This window comes from Somniosus microcephalus, chromosome 14 (genome assembly GCF_052327205.1).
Source record: "Somniosus microcephalus isolate GS21.2 chromosome 14, FLI_Smic_1.0, whole genome shotgun sequence".
NCBI lineage: Eukaryota > Metazoa > Chordata > Chondrichthyes > Squaliformes > Somniosidae > Somniosus > Somniosus microcephalus.
Window position 1 is genome coordinate 25,041,845 of NC_141000.1, and position 15,190 is coordinate 25,057,034.

General features: G+C 49.8%; 1 protein-coding gene across 3 annotated transcripts in view; it reads left to right on the plus strand.

Annotated features, from left to right (window-relative positions):
• The window catches only part of LOC147107381 (E3 ubiquitin-protein ligase Midline-1), a 202,917-nt gene that overhangs the window by 135,711 nt on the left and 52,016 nt on the right, over positions 1-15,190 (plus strand). For all 3 annotated transcript variants that reach the window (XM_086006367.1, XM_086006369.1, XM_086006368.1), the window contains exon 4: positions 12,540-12,647. In XM_086006367.1, the coding sequence (XP_085862493.1) occupies positions 12,540-12,647 (108 nt within the window). The remainder of the gene's footprint in view (positions 1-12,539; positions 12,648-15,190) is intronic.

Genomic DNA, 15,190 nt, shown 5'->3' on the forward strand with positions numbered 1-15,190 from the left:
CTTGCTGCACCTGCAGACTAACCTTTTGAGTTTCGTGCACCAGGACCCCCAGATCCCTTTGTACTTCAGTACTTTCCAGTTTCTTGCCATCAAGATAATAACTTGCTCTACGATTTTTCCTGCCAAAGTGCATAACCTCACACTTTCCAGTATTGTATTCCATCTGCCAAATCTCTGCCCACTTACTTAGCCTGTCTATGTCCCCTTGCAGGTTTTTTATGTCCTCCTCACTCACTACTTTCCCTCCCATCTTAGTATCATCTGCAAACTTTGATATGTTACACTCGGTCCCCTCCTCCAAATCGTTAATATAGATTGTAAAGAGTTGGGGACCCAGCACTGACCCCTGTGGAACACCACTAGTTACTGATTGCCAGTCCGAGAATGAACCATTTATCCCAACTCTCTGCTTTCTGTTAGATAGCCAATCCTCTATCCATGCCAGAATATTACCCCCAATCCCGTGATTTTTTATCTTAAGCAATAACCTTTTGTGTGGCACCTTGTCAAATGCCTTTTGGAAGTCTAAATACACTACGTCCACTGGTTCCCCTTTATCCACCCTATATGTTACTTCCTCAAAGAACTCCAGCAAATTTGTCAAACATGACTTCCCCTTCATAAAACCATGCTGACTTTGTCCTATTAAATTATGATTATCCAAATGTCCTGTTACTGTCTCCTTAATAATGGACTCCAATATTTTACCTACCACAGATGTTAGGCTAACCGGTCTATAGTTTCCAGCCTTCTGTCTACTGCCCTTTTTAAATGCAGACTTTGGTGAGGGAATCACCACTCATAGTCTGGATTTTTGTCAGTGCCAGGAATTTGTCTGTTACAGCCATGATGAAATAATGGATGGTGAGGGCCGCCTTTCTAAACACTTCGGGGTGGGGGGTAATAGTGGGTGGTGATCGATATGCCAGCGAGGCTGGGAGGAGGCAGTGAAAATACAAAGAAGAATGGAACGGAGGTTAGAGAAGTAATCTCAGAGCATTGAGCCGAGTAAGATCGTTTTTGGATTTCTGCTTTGGGAGGTTGCCACGTTGGGCATGGACTGAGAACATCAAGGGAGGTGCAGTTGGAGGTTGTGAGCCTATTCAAGAGGTACTGAAGGGTGGGAAGGTGATAGGAGAGCAGTTAGACTGAGGAGTATTGTTAGGTGGAGGGATGGAGGATTGAGGGAGGCATGGTGCAGGAGAATGGAGAGGTGAAAGGGGGCAAGGCTGGATGAGGTGATGATGAGTAGAAAGCAGAGCAGGGCCTGAAAATGGAGGAAAAGAAACAGGTGAGTAGGAAGGGGCTCGAGTCTGCAGTGACGGCCCGTATGGACATGTGAATGGGCATGGAGGAAAACAACTGACATGGACCAGTGGCAGAGAGCTTGGCTTGGCAAGGAGGGATCTTAGGGTTGGGGCTAATATGAAGAAGACCAAGATCATGCCTCAAGGTGGAAATGTTCAGGGAAAACTGGAATCTGGTTCGGGAGCCAACAAATGAACAAAATTCAACTTTGTGCTGGCAACAGGAAAGATCAGTTCAGGAGCCAGGAGAGGGATAGAGTTTGATTCAGGATTCAGGTGAGGGGCAGAGTTTGATTCAGGATTCAGGTGATGGGGCAGAGTTTGATTCAGGATTCAGGTGATGGGGCAGAGTTTGATTCAGGAGCCAGGTGATGGGGCAGAGTTTGATTCAGGAGCCAGGTGATGGGGCAGAGTTTGATTCAGGATTCAGGAGAGGGGCAGAGTTTGATTCAGGATTCAGGTGATGGGGCAGAGTTTGATTCAGGAGCCAGGTGATGGGGCAGAGTTTGATTCAGGAGCCAGGTGATGGGGCAGAGTTTGATTCAGGAGCCAGGAGAGGGGCAGAGTTTGATTCAGGATTCAGGTGATGGGGCAGAGTTTGATTCAGGAGCCAGGTGATGGGGCAGAGTTTGATTCAGGAGCCAGGTGATGGGGCGGAGTTTGATTCAGGAGCCAGGTGATGGGGCAGAGTTTGATTCAGGATTCAGGTGAGGGGCAGAGTTTGATTCAGGATTCAGGTGATGGGGCAGAGTTTGATTCAGGAGCCAGGAGAGGGGCAGAGTTTGATTCAGGAGCCAGGTGATGGGGCAGAGTTTGATTCAGGAGCCAGGTGATGGGCAGAGTTTGATTCAGGAGCCAGGTGATGGGGCAGAGTTTGATTCAGGATTCAGGTGATGGGGCAGAGTTTGATTCAGGAGCCAGGTGATGGGGCAGAGTTTGATTCAGGAGCCAGGTGATGGGGCAGAGTTTGATTCAGGATTCAGGTGATGGGGCAGAGTTTGATTCAGGATTCAGGTGATGGGGCAGAGTTTGATTCAGGAGCCAGGTGAGGGGCAGAGTTTGATTCAGGAGCCAGGTGATGGGGCAGAGTTTGATTCAGGAGCCAGGTGATGGGGCAGAGTTTGATTCAGGAGCCAGGTGATGGGGCAGAGTTTGATTCAGGAGCCAGGTGATGGGGCAGAGTTTGATTCAGGAGCCAGGTGATGGGGCAGAGTTTGATTCAGGAGCCAGGAGAGGGGCAGAGTTTGATTCAGGATTCAGGTGATGGGGCAGAGTTTGATTCAGGAGCCAGGTGATGGGGCAGAGTTTGATTCAGGAGCCAGGTGATGGGGCAGAGTTTGATTCAGGAGCCAGGTGATGGGGCAGAGTTTGATTCAGGATTCAGGTGATGGGGCAGAGTTTGATTCAGGATTCAGGTGATGGGGCAGAGTTTGATTCAGGAGCCAGGAGAGGGGCGTGTTTGATTCAGGATTCAGGTGATGGGGCAGAGTTTGATTCAGGAGCCAGGTGATGGGGCAGAGTTTGATTCAGGAGCCAGGTGATGGGGCAGAGTTTGATTCAGGAGCCAGGTGATGGGGCAGAGTTTGATTCAGGATTCAGGTGATGGGGCAGAGTTTGATTCAGGATTCAGGTGATGGGGCAGAGTTTGATTCAGGAGCCAGGAGAGGGGCGTGTTTGATTCAGGATTCAGGTGATGGGGCAGAGTTTGATTCAGGAGCCAGGTGATGGGGCAGAGTTTGATTCAGGAGCCAGGTGATGGGGCAGAGTTTGATTCAGGAGCCAGGTGATGGGGCAGAGTTTGATTCAGGATTCAGGTGATGGGGCAGAGTTTGATTCAGGAGCCAGGTGATGGGGCAGAGTTTGATTCGGGAGCCAGGTGATGGGGCAGAGTTTGATTCAGGAGCCAGGTGATGGGGCAGAGTTTGATTCAGGAGCCAGGTGATGGGGCAGAGTTTGATTCAGGAGCCAGGTGATGGGGCAGAGTTTGATTCAGGAGCCAGGTGATGGGGCAGAGTTTGATTCAGGAGCCAGGTGATGGGGCAGAGTTTGATTCAGGAGCCAGGTGATGGGGCAGAGTTTGATTCAGGAGCCAGGTGATGGGGCAGAGTTTGATTCGGGAGCCAGGTGATGGGGCAGAGTTTGATTCAGGAGCCAGGTGATGGGGCAGAGTTTGATTCCGGAGCCAGGTGATGGGGCAGAGTTTGATTCAGGAGCCAGGTGATGGGGCAGAGTTTGATTCAGGAGCCAGGTGATGGGGCAGAGTTTGATTCAGGAGCCAGGTGATGGGGCAGAGTTTGATTCAGGAGCCAGGTGATGGGGCAGAGTTTGATTCAGGAGCCAGGTGATGGGGCAGAGTTTGATTCAGGAGCCAGGTGATGGGGCAGAGTTTGATTCAGGAGCCAGGTGATGGGGCAGAGTTTGATTCAGGAGCCAGGTGATGGGGCAGAGTTTGATTCAGGAGCCAGGTGATGGGGCAGAGTTTGATTCAGGAGCCAGGTGATGGGGCAGAGTTTGATTCAGGAGCCAGGTGATGGGGCAGAGTTTGATTCAGGAGCCAGGTGATGGGGCAGAGTTTGATTCAGGAGCCAGGTGATGGGGCAGAGTTTGATTCGGGAGCCAGGTGATGGGGCAGAGTTTGATTCAGGAGCCAGGTGATGGGGCAGAGTTTGATTCCGGAGCCAGGTGATGGGGCAGAGTTTGATTCAGGAGCCAGGTGATGGGGCAGAGTTTGATTCAGGAGCCAGGTGATGGGGCAGAGTTTGATTCAGGAGCCAGGTGATGGGGCAGAGTTTGATTCAGGAGCCAGGTGATGGGGCAGAGTTTGATTCAGGAGCCAGGAGAGGGGCGTGTTTGATTCAGGATTCAGGTGATGGGGCAGAGTTTGATTCAGGATTCAGGTGAGGGGCAGAGTTTGATTCAGGAGCCAGGTGATGGGGCAGAGTTTGATTCAGGATTCAGGTGAGGGGCAGAGTTTGATTCAGGAGCCAGGTGATGGGGCAGAGTTTGATTCAGGAGCCAGGTGATGGGGCAGAGTTTGATTCAGGAGCCAGGAGAGGGGCGTGTTTGATTCAGGAGCCAGGTGAGGGGCAGAGTTTGATTCAGGATTCAGGTGATGGGGCAGAGTTTGATTCAGGATTCAGGTGAGGGGCAGAGTTTGATTCAGGAGCCAGGTGATGGGGCAGAGTTTGATTCAGGAGCCAGGAGAGGGGTGTGTTTGATCCCGGATACCAGCAGGAGAGTGTAGCTCTATCCATGAAAGCTCTGGAGGAGTAGACTGCGGTCCAGGAAACCACGAGGGAGGGCTAGCTCAGGAGCAACAGCAGCCCAGGAAACCAGTGGGATAGTGGTGCTCAGCCCAGGAGGCCAAGAGATAACTTGGGATAAAAAGGGAGTTACCTTTTGGGTTGTAGACAAGGACTCTCAGTTGTCCAATTGCAGAGCAGAGTCCCTGCGGCAGAGGGTTCCAAAAGATCAGGTGGGAGCAGAGGAAAAGTACACTAAGGGCTTGAGAGTGTCATTACATCATGGACGTGTGACACCAACACAATGTGCCAAATGTTGAATCTTCTAGGCTGCCCACTCCCAAGATAGTACTGGTCTCCATTTCAATGCAAGTTTGCTCTGCTGCAGGTTCCTATCTGGTTTGATACCAGTAGCATCTTCTCCAAGCTCCCTCCTGTTACCTCGAACAGGACTCCCACCCCTCATCACTATGAAGCGACTCCCACCAGTCAGTGCACGTGAGTGGATACCGGGCTGGGGACTGGATCCTCAGCCTCTGTTGCCGTCCTCATCCATAGTGACTAGCTGGCTGCCACTTACTGCCTATGCTCAGCTGTGAATGGTTGACTACAGGCTCAAGGTACTAGAGGACGGTCACTGCCCGGGGCAGATGTAACCCCACCGTGAGTAAGCCAGTATCTCCAGGAGAATGCGGGGAGAAAACGTGAAGAAAAACAGAAGCGTAGGAAGGAGCATTAGAGGAGACGGTGTCAAACAAGGAGCAGGAACCTTTCACTGACATGTAACATTGCTTTGAGCAACACCGAATTTTTAACATAACTTTACACGCATTATATTGAAAATATTCCCCAGCATATTTAAATCAATCCCAGCCTTCCTTTGGAATGCAGTGCGCACGTAGATCCCCAGGCAGAAGCGATCGGCACCGATACTCATTTGAATAAAGTCCTATTGTGTAGCTCCATGTCGCACTGCATTAGTTGAGAGTGACGCCATGAATAAAAGAAATTCTGCTACCATTTGGTATCTGCTGGAATTTGATTCCCCTGGTTTGAAATATGAAGTATAACTCCCTCCAATCAGTATTGAATGTATATCTGTATAAAACACCTCGAACAGTGAATAAACACAGTGCTGAGTTGAGTGGCGAGTTTTTCTTCAGGCTGGTTTGACAGATACCGGCCTTTGTTGTAAGATTCTCTTTTCTGGAGACCAGACACAGTTGAGGGTTAACCTGAGATCCAAAAAGAAAGCACAGATTTTGTCTTGGTAAAAAATTCCTTCAGAATAATGTGTAAAGCAGATGTGGGAAGGGGTCCAGCATCCAAATGTAATCTGAGACAGTAACTTCTTGGAGAGGGCCTGCTAACTGTCACAAATTCTGCATTTTTTTCTCCCTTACCAACTAACCCAATGAAACTAATGTCAAGGCTGCAGTAATGAAGTGCAAACACAATCTAAGTATTGCTGCAGTTGGCCAGTCACGAAATGGATCAAACTTAAGCCCTAGGAATTAAATAAGCGATGTCCTTTTAACTATTGGTGGCCAATGTAGTCAGGATCCTTAAAGGGGCAGCACGGCTCCGATCAATGTATTTGAGCACACGAGGATAGCAGCAACAACTTGCATTTACATAGCGCCTTTAACGTAGTAAAGCATCCCAAGGCGCTTCACAGGAGTGTAATCAGACTAAAATTGACATCGAGCCACATAAGGAGATATTAGGGCATGAGATATTAGGACAGGTGACCTAAAGCTTGGTCAAAAAGGTAGGTTTTAAAGAGCGTCTTAAAGGAGGAGAGGGAGGTAGAGAGGTGGAGAGTTTTAGGGAGGGAGTTCCAGAGCTTAGGGCCCAGACAGCTAAAGGCACAGCCACCAATGGTGGAGCGATGGAAATCGGGGATGAACAAGAGGCCAGAGTTGGAGGAACGCAGAGTTCTCAGAGGGTGGTAGGCAATGTTCCCTCTAATTTTTTTCTTGGCCCGCGCAGCCCCTTTAACGGGCTGTACAGGCCATTCCGTCCATGCGCCGTTTTTCTATTTAAATATCGGCTCACTGGCTGTGCGGGACCTGCAGAGCACTGCGTAGCCACACAGATTATAGGGAACATTGTTAGTAGGGCTGGGGGAGGTTAGAGATTGGGAGGGGTGAGGCCATGGAGGGATTTGAGCACGAGGATGAGAATTTAAAATTCAAGGCATTGCTGGATCGGGAGCCAAGGTAGGTCAGTGAACACAGGAGTGATGGGTGAACAGGACTTGGTGGGGGGTTAGGACACGGGCAGCAGAGTTTTGGGTGAGCTCAAGTTTATGGCGGGTAGAAGATGGGTGGCTGGCCGGGAGAGCACTGGAATAGTCGAGTGTGGAGGTAACAAAGACATGGATGAGGATTTCAGCAGCAGATGAACTGAGACAGGCGATAACAAAAGCATAGATAATCACATACAACTGATATATTTCAATGTAACTCACATCAATGCCAACTTGTGGGCAGGAAATAGTTTTCCAGATATTGTGTCGTGAAGGTGACGGCCTTTGGTTCAGCAACATCACTCAGTCTGGCTCAAACCAGACGATTTAAAATGCAATAGAAATAGACAGCAGTCGATGAGGGAAAGTTCCCTTATTTGGTTTTTCAATAAGATTGAAGTCCGCTACTCCGTGGATCCAAAAATTCCAATGTGGGGATGTTTAAAGTAATGGGATCCAGTGTTTCTTGCTGAAACTGTCCCATATATGGTGGCCAGATGTGCACCACGACTGACCTTGTTGGCGGTGAGGTGGCCACATCTGGTTGGGTTTCCCGCAGTGATTTAGGTCTTGGGAAATCATTTGTGAAACTCTTTCCTGTGGTTTGGCAATCTTGAATGAGCCCACGTGTAGGATGGGTTGCAGAAAACATTTGACTGCTCCTGAAGGAAAAGAACAACAACAGCTTGTATTTATATAGCGCCTTTAACATAGTAAAATGTCCCAAGGCACTTCACAGGAGCGTTATCAACCAAAATTTGACACCGAATCACATAAAGAGATATTAGGACAGTGACCAAAAACTTGGTAAAAGAAAGAGGCCTAGAATGGGGTGCCAAGCTCGCCTGGGCGCCGGAATTACCGCTCCGGACGGAGCCGCTTGCACCAGCCCGATATTCAGTTTCAGCGCCCCAAACGGAAGCGGGGCGCTGCTTGAGGCGCCCCGCATCCCTCTTGGGGCGCTGCAACCGAATATCGCAGCGCAACGTGCCGCAGCACCACACGCTGCGGCACGGCGTGCTGCGGTACTGCAGGCCTTCCTCCCCTTCTTAAAGGGGAGGGGCCTGCACCAGCGCAATCAGAGATCGCGAGTGCCGGCAAAAGAGCCCGGCACCGAGTGCCGGGCTCTTGGGACACAGCTGGCACTGCCGGGGGGGAGGCGCGAGGAGGTGCTGGCAGGCGGCCAGCAAAAAAAATGGCCGCCTCGCACCTCCCCTTTAATTAGCGCCACTACTGCCGCAGGTAGGCCCCCCTGAACCGGTCGCAAATTGCGACCAGCGTTACAGTGGGGGGCGCGACCAAATATCGCGATCGGGGCGGTAGCGGGGCGCTGCGCACACCGATGATGTCATCAGTGGCGGCGCAGCGCTACAGGCTAACGCTGCCATTAGCGCCCCGCTAAATTTCACGGGAGGCGTGGCCAGTGGCGCTAATCCCACTATGCACTCTTTGGGCGCTAACTGGTGGCGCGGGCCACCGAATTTCTAGGCCAGCGATTTTAAGGAGCATCTTAAAGGAGGCGAGAGTTTTAGAGAGGCGGAAAGGCTTATGGAGGGAATTCCAGAGTTTAGGGCCAAGACAGCTGAAGGCATGGCCGACAATGGTGGGGAGAGGAAGTCGGGAAGCGCAAGAGGTCAGAGTTCGAGGAGCATGGAAATCTCGGAGGGTTGTAGGGGTGGATGAGGTTACAGAGATGGGGAGGGGCGAGGCCATGGAGGGATTTGAAAACCCGAATGAGTATTTTGAATTTGAGGCATTGCTGGACCGGGAGCCAATGTAGGTCAGTGAGCACAGGGGTGCTGGGTGAACGGGATTTGGTGCGAGTTGAGATACAGGCAGCAGAGTTTTAAATGAGCTCAAGTTTATGGAGGGTGGAAGCTGGAGGGGGGTGGCCAGGAGAGAGTTGGAATAGTTGGAACAAGCACACACATGTCCCCTTGTCAGCCTGTATTTACATGTTATCCTGTCACCCTGAAGCTGCCCATTCAGTCTCCATGCCTCCGGATCATTATGATGATGGGTATCTCGATGGGTTCAATTTGCTTGATGTACAGCATGATGCTTAACCAAACTCCACTCCCAATCTAATTACAGCGTACCTCCAGCAGAAATCAGCAGTTAACAATACCTGACAGGAGGTCAACTTTAATAACTTATGATCGACGCTCAGACCTGCCCAAAGCTGTTTTGGAATAGCATCTTCAGGATAGTGATAGGAATTACGGATGACTTCTTATTGCAGAAGCGGACGTGTCAATATTAACCCGAGAAAGCCTTTCGTCTGTCAGGTTCCTCGAGATGCCTGTTAATTAGAGAAAGGAAGGGCAGTATTGTTCTTCGGAGTGTTATTGTTGGACCAGATCCATGGAGACTGCTGACATTTCACTGTGCTCAGGCATATTTGTCTATGAGTTTGAGGTGGGGCTATGTTATTGTTGGACCAATCAACAGACATTCCCGCTTGTGGCGTGGAAACTATTCATTACACTGAACCGAGGTGCTTTATGCTTTTCTTTTTATGTGTGGTTCAGACGACTCCATGCATCTGAACTATTTTCCCCGCCCACCCCCAACTGTGACACATCTTCGCGACAGAACGTTCTCCAATATGTGAAACAAATAGCAAGTGTCAAGGATGTGAGGGTTCATCATTTGCTGATTAACTAACTACTTTGTCCTGATGTTGTCCATACTGAGAAACAGTGGGGCTTATTTAAAATGGGGGCTTGTTAAGAAGGAGCACTCAGCCACCCAGCCTTTTGTAACCTTTGAACCCTGTGAGAACCACCCTGTTCATGTCGGAGGCCAGATTCCACGGCAACCGGAACAACAGGAAAGCTGTGCACGTGCAGTTATTTTTACACTGGGGCTTGTGATTTTTGCTTCTTTGTCTTTCTCAGCCACAGGGGAAGATACAACAGCAATGTACAGGCCCAGAAGCACAGGAACACGTCAATGGGCCTGTACGGGCATGGGTAGCCTGAACTATTTGGTCACTGGTAACCATAGCAACCACCTCTTTTATTGGGCTTTGAGAGCAGGAAGACCTCCTCATTTACTTATTTTTGGGCCATGAAATCAGTTTCTAGGTAACTAATTTTGTCCATCAAGCTGCATTTTATTAAATTGCCCTAGCTTCTGGTTCAATGACAGTCTTCATAAGGTTTATAGAGCCATAGGACATCTGAAAAGAACCTGATGGAGGATTTAACTTCTAGGTTAAAAGGGAAGAATTTTATTCTTTTCCCCCCAAAAATAACTAATACTCATCATTATGGGAGTTTTTTAAAAAAAAGTGAGTTCAAGGAGAGCGTCTAATGGTAAAGGTGATCTGCAGTTTTCTTAAAGTAAAGATAAATTTTGGGGGAGAAATTGGGTGAGTAGCGCCACCTGTTAGCGCCTAAAGAGGCAGTCAGTGGCTGTAGCGCCACTGGCTGCATCTCCGGCGATATTCAGTAGGGGCGCTAATGGTGGCGTTAGGCATTTGCGCTGCACTGCCACCGATGACGTCATCGGTGTGCGCAGCGCCCCATTCGCGATATTTGGTAGCGAACGCCACAGTTGCGCCATTCGCTACCCGCGCCGGGTTCACGGGGCCTTACTGTGCTGGCAGCGGCGCAAGTTAAGGTGGAGGTGCGGGGCGACCGCTTTTTCGGCGGCCGCCTGCCAGCACCTCCGTCCCCGGCCTCCTAACCCCCCCCCCCGCAGCATTGCCGGCTGTTTCCCGAGAGCCCGGCACTTCTCCTTGGTGCCGGGCTCATTTGCCGGCACTCGCGAGCGGGGATCGCGCTGTTGCAGGCCCCTCCCCCTTAACAGTGGGAGGAAGGCCTGCAGTACCGCAGCGTGCCGTGCCACAGCGTGTGGCGCTGCGGCACGTTGCGCTGCGATAATCAGTTTCAGCGCCCTAAGAGGGACGCGGAGCGCCTCGAGCCTCGCCCCGTGTCCCTCGAGGGGCACTGAAACTGAATTTCTGGCGATCGGTACCACTCCGATCGCTGCGCTAAATCCTGCGCTCAGGCGACTTTTGCGCCACTTTGGCGCCCCAAGCCAAAGTGTTCTAGAAATGTCACTACTGTGTCATTAATAAGATTAAGGAGTATTCAGCCGGTAAATATCACTTGAGTTTTTTTTTAAAGTCAAGGATAGAACATTCGGTAAACTCATAATTTTTAAACTGAAGATATGTTCTCCACACACACACACACACACACACACACACACACACACACACACACATACAGATATATGCACTCGCACAGAGAGAGAGAAACACACACACACATGCGAACATAAGAAGCAGGAGTAGGCCAATCAGCCCCTCCAGCCTGCTCATCAGCCTCGAGCCATTCAATAAGATCATGGCTGATCCAATCTTGGCCTCAACACCACTTCCCCGCTCTCTCCCCATACCCCTTGACTCCCTTGTAGTTCAAATGTCTGTCAATCTCCGCCTTGATTATATTCAATGACTCCGCCTCCACAGCTCTCTGGGGTAGAGAATTCCAAAGATTCACGACCCTCAGAGAAGAATTTCCTCCTCATTTCCGTCTTAAATGGGCAACCCCTTATTCTGAAGCTATGCCCCCCTAGTTCTAGATTCCCCCACTAGGGGAAACATCCTCTCAGCATCCACCCTGTCAATCCCCCTCAGAATCTTGTATGTTTCAATAAGATCACCTCTCATTCTTCTAAACTCCAGTGAGTGTAGGCCCAACCTGCTCAACCTTTCATCAAAACTGTACGCAGTACTCCAGGTGTGGTCTCACCAGCGCCTTGTAAAGTTGCATCAAAACTTCCCTACTTTTATACTCCCTCCCCCTTGCAATAAAGGCCAACATTCCATTAGCCTTCCTAATTACTTGCTGTACCTGCATGCAAACTTTTTGTGTTTCATGTACGAGGACCCCCAGATCCCTTTGTACCGCAGCATTTTGTAGTCTCTCCATTTAAATAATAACTTTGCTTTTTCATTCTTCCTTCCAAAGTGGATAACCTCACATTTTCCCCACATTATACTCCCATCGGCCAAATGTTTGCCCACTCGGGCCTTCACTAAAATAAGAATTCATACAGATATTTAAGCCCTGATTTTACCCAAGAGCAGGTATTGAGAGGGTGAGGGAAGCACCAAATCCTGGGCCTCACCTGCAGGCTCACAGGGAGTTGGGCACATTGGCGTGACTCGAGAGGCAGAAGTGGGCTGGTTGAGGATTGGCTGCGGGATGTACCCGATATCGCATTTATTACAGCAATAAATGTAGAGTTGTCTGTGTTCCCCAGATCCTAAAAACAATTGAAGAAAATAAATAAAGGTTTCCTCAATTTTGGACACTGTACTACATTTGACGACAAAAACTTGCATTTATATAGCAGCTTCAACATAGCCAGACATTTCCAAGGTGCTTCACAGAAACGTAATAAATTGTGTCAAGGAAGGAGAGATTAGGAGGGGTGACCTATAGTTTGGTCAAACAGTTGGGTTTTAAGGAGAGTCTTAAAGGAGGAGAGAGAGGTCGAGAGGTTTAGGGAGGAATTCCAGAGCATGGGGGCTAGGTGGCTGAAGGCACAGCCACCAAGGGAGGGGCGAAGGGAAAGGGGGATATGGAACAGACCAGCTCCGTTTCTCAACCAATATGAGTGGGCCCGAGGAATGTTCTTATCTTTTGGATCCATAAAAGTCCTTTGTGAAATTGGCTGGGTCAGCACAGTACTAAAGGAGACACTCTTGTCTGTTGGCAGGTGAACGCAACAAGGCAAGAAGGCAAATTAACAGAAGAGTGTGACCAATTGATTGAAATCATCCAGCAACGAAGGCAAATCATTGGCACGAAAATCAAGGAAGGGAAGGTAAGAACCAGACCATTACTGATGACTACAGTCATTGACAGCAGCTATGGCGGAACAGGCTTGAGGGGCTGAATGGCCTACTCCTGTTCTTGTGTTCCTAGATATGCACCAGAACTACTTGGACTGGTAATTGTGTGCAGGCTAGGATCTCTCAAAAAGGTATATATATATAATATACACACAATGGGTATCTCATTGCAACAGTTTGGATTAATTACATTATATGAGCAGTGAAATCCAAAGGCTGGTGTAGGGATTATCATTATACAATGCTGGTGACTAGTTAAAGGCATCATTATCTGGCTCCACCTATGAGTAACAGAGCCAGTCAAGCCAAGAGGGTCTAGGTTCAACCCTCAATCTGCGCTAAATTACTTGATGGTAGGAGAGCTGGAACTGGCCTCTGAGTCACGGGGCTGGGAAAAGGGTAACAACTAGCAATCTGGCTTCTCACTGTTTACCAGTGATCCCCACTGAAAGTAAGTAAAGATAAACATCAGTAGAGGATGGTGAAGTGGGGAGAGGGTAAATGTTGCTGTGACGCTGCCCACGGCGGAATTGCCTGCCAGCACCCACTGTCGAGGCTCATACATGAATAATGGTCACTTGAATGAAGTAACAAGGGACAAATACCCAGTATCGAACTCCAGAACTGGTTAGGAAAATGTATGTTTTTTAAAAAAGGTTTATAGACTTTTTAGTTTGAATTGAATTGGATAACAACTCGATCAGCTTTCATGGGGATGATGAGGAAGGTTTAACAGATGGTAGAAATGTCGGATACTGGGATAGAGGTGGAGCCTTGGGAAGCTGAGGTCTGATGCTGTGATTCCGAAAGAGTGGGTGGTCCTTCTGTGTGGTGGATGGGAGTCGTGGTACCTCCGAAATAAAGGGTGAAGGTGGAAACACGCCTGTACATCCAAAGGAGACCTGGAGAAGCAAGCTGAACGACAGCACCCAGCCCAAGTGGGATGGGATGCTGAAGTATTAGCGTGTTGAACTTGGGTAACCCCTCTGAAAACTGCGCGGAGAAGAGCAGCCCTGGGGTGAGGGCATAGCCTCAAGTGTTGAGCACTCGAAGATAGACACTGGCACCTACTGAACAGTGCATAGCAGAGTGAAAATGGGAAGCAAATTGAAGAGTCACTGGGGGAAAAATTGGGTGAGTAGCGCCACCTGTTAGCGCCTAAAGAGGCAGTCAGTGGCTGTAGCGCCACTGGCTGCACCTCCCGCGATATTCAGCAGGGGCGCTAATGGTGGCGTTAGCCATTTGCGCTGTGCCGCCACCGATGACGTCATCGGTGTGCGCAGCGCCCCATTCGCGCACCGTTCGCGAAATTTGGTAGCAAACGGCGCAGTTGCGCCGTTCGCTACCCGCGCCCAGTTCACGGGGCCTTACTGTGCCGGCAGCGGCGCAAGTTAAGGTGGAGGTGCGGGGCGGCCGCCTTTTTCGGCAACCGCCTGCCAGCACCTCCGTCCCCGTCCTCCTGACCCCGCCCCCCGCGGCATTGCCGGCTGTTTCCTGAGAGCCCGGCACTTCTCCTTGGTGCCAGGCTCGTTTGCCGGCACTCGCGAGCGGGGATCGCGCTGTTGCAGGCCCCTCCCCTTAACAATGGGCGGAAGGCCTGCCGTACCGCAGCGTGCCGTGCCGCAGCGTGTGGTGCTGCGGCACGTTGCGCTGCGATATTCAGTTTCAGTGCCCTAAGAGGGACGCGGAGCGCCTCGAGCCTCGCCCCGTCTCCCTCTAGGGGCAATGGAACTGAATATCTGACGATCGCTAAAGCCTCGAACGCTGCACAAAATCCTGCGCTCAGGCGACTTTTGCACCACTTTGGTGCCCCAACCCAATCTCTAGGCCACTAAGTTTAAACTTAATTAAAGGAAAGAAATATGCTAAAGCTGTGCAGCAGGAAATACCCCGTAAGAAATGAAAGCCCAGGATCAGTGTTTGCGATATCAGCAAATGAATGTATTTGTGTGATGCACTGCCTTGGCCTTTGTTTGGCATGTTCAGTATTCATATACCACAAACAATCATTCTTGGGCATATAATTTCCTGATATTGATAAATTAGAAGATAGGGGATTAGGATGAACATAGGAACAGAAGGAGGCCGTTCAGCCCCTCGAGCTTATTCACCATTCAGTTAGACCATGACTGATCTTGGTTGTGAAATTTTCAATTGACCCCCAGCTTTTTTGGGGGGAGTTTAAGATTTCCACTACCTATCCCTAAGGGACGGGGGTGGGATGGGGTGGGGGTGGGGGTGGAGTGGTCGGTGGCCAGCAGCGGCTGATTTGAAGGTGGGGTTGGGAGGAGCACTCTGTCTTGTTTTGCACACTTTGTACAAAAATAATAAATTGCAGGACAACGGAGTATTACAGTTTAAACTGTTTTAATGAAGCATTAGGTCTGATCTGACTCACAACAGTACAGCACCGTGTGGACAAGATGGAGTCAGGACCCCTGGCTCTTCTAAACCATAGCAGTCCTTACAGATGCCTGCAGGCCAATGACAACTCAGCATGTGATCACATGTGAAT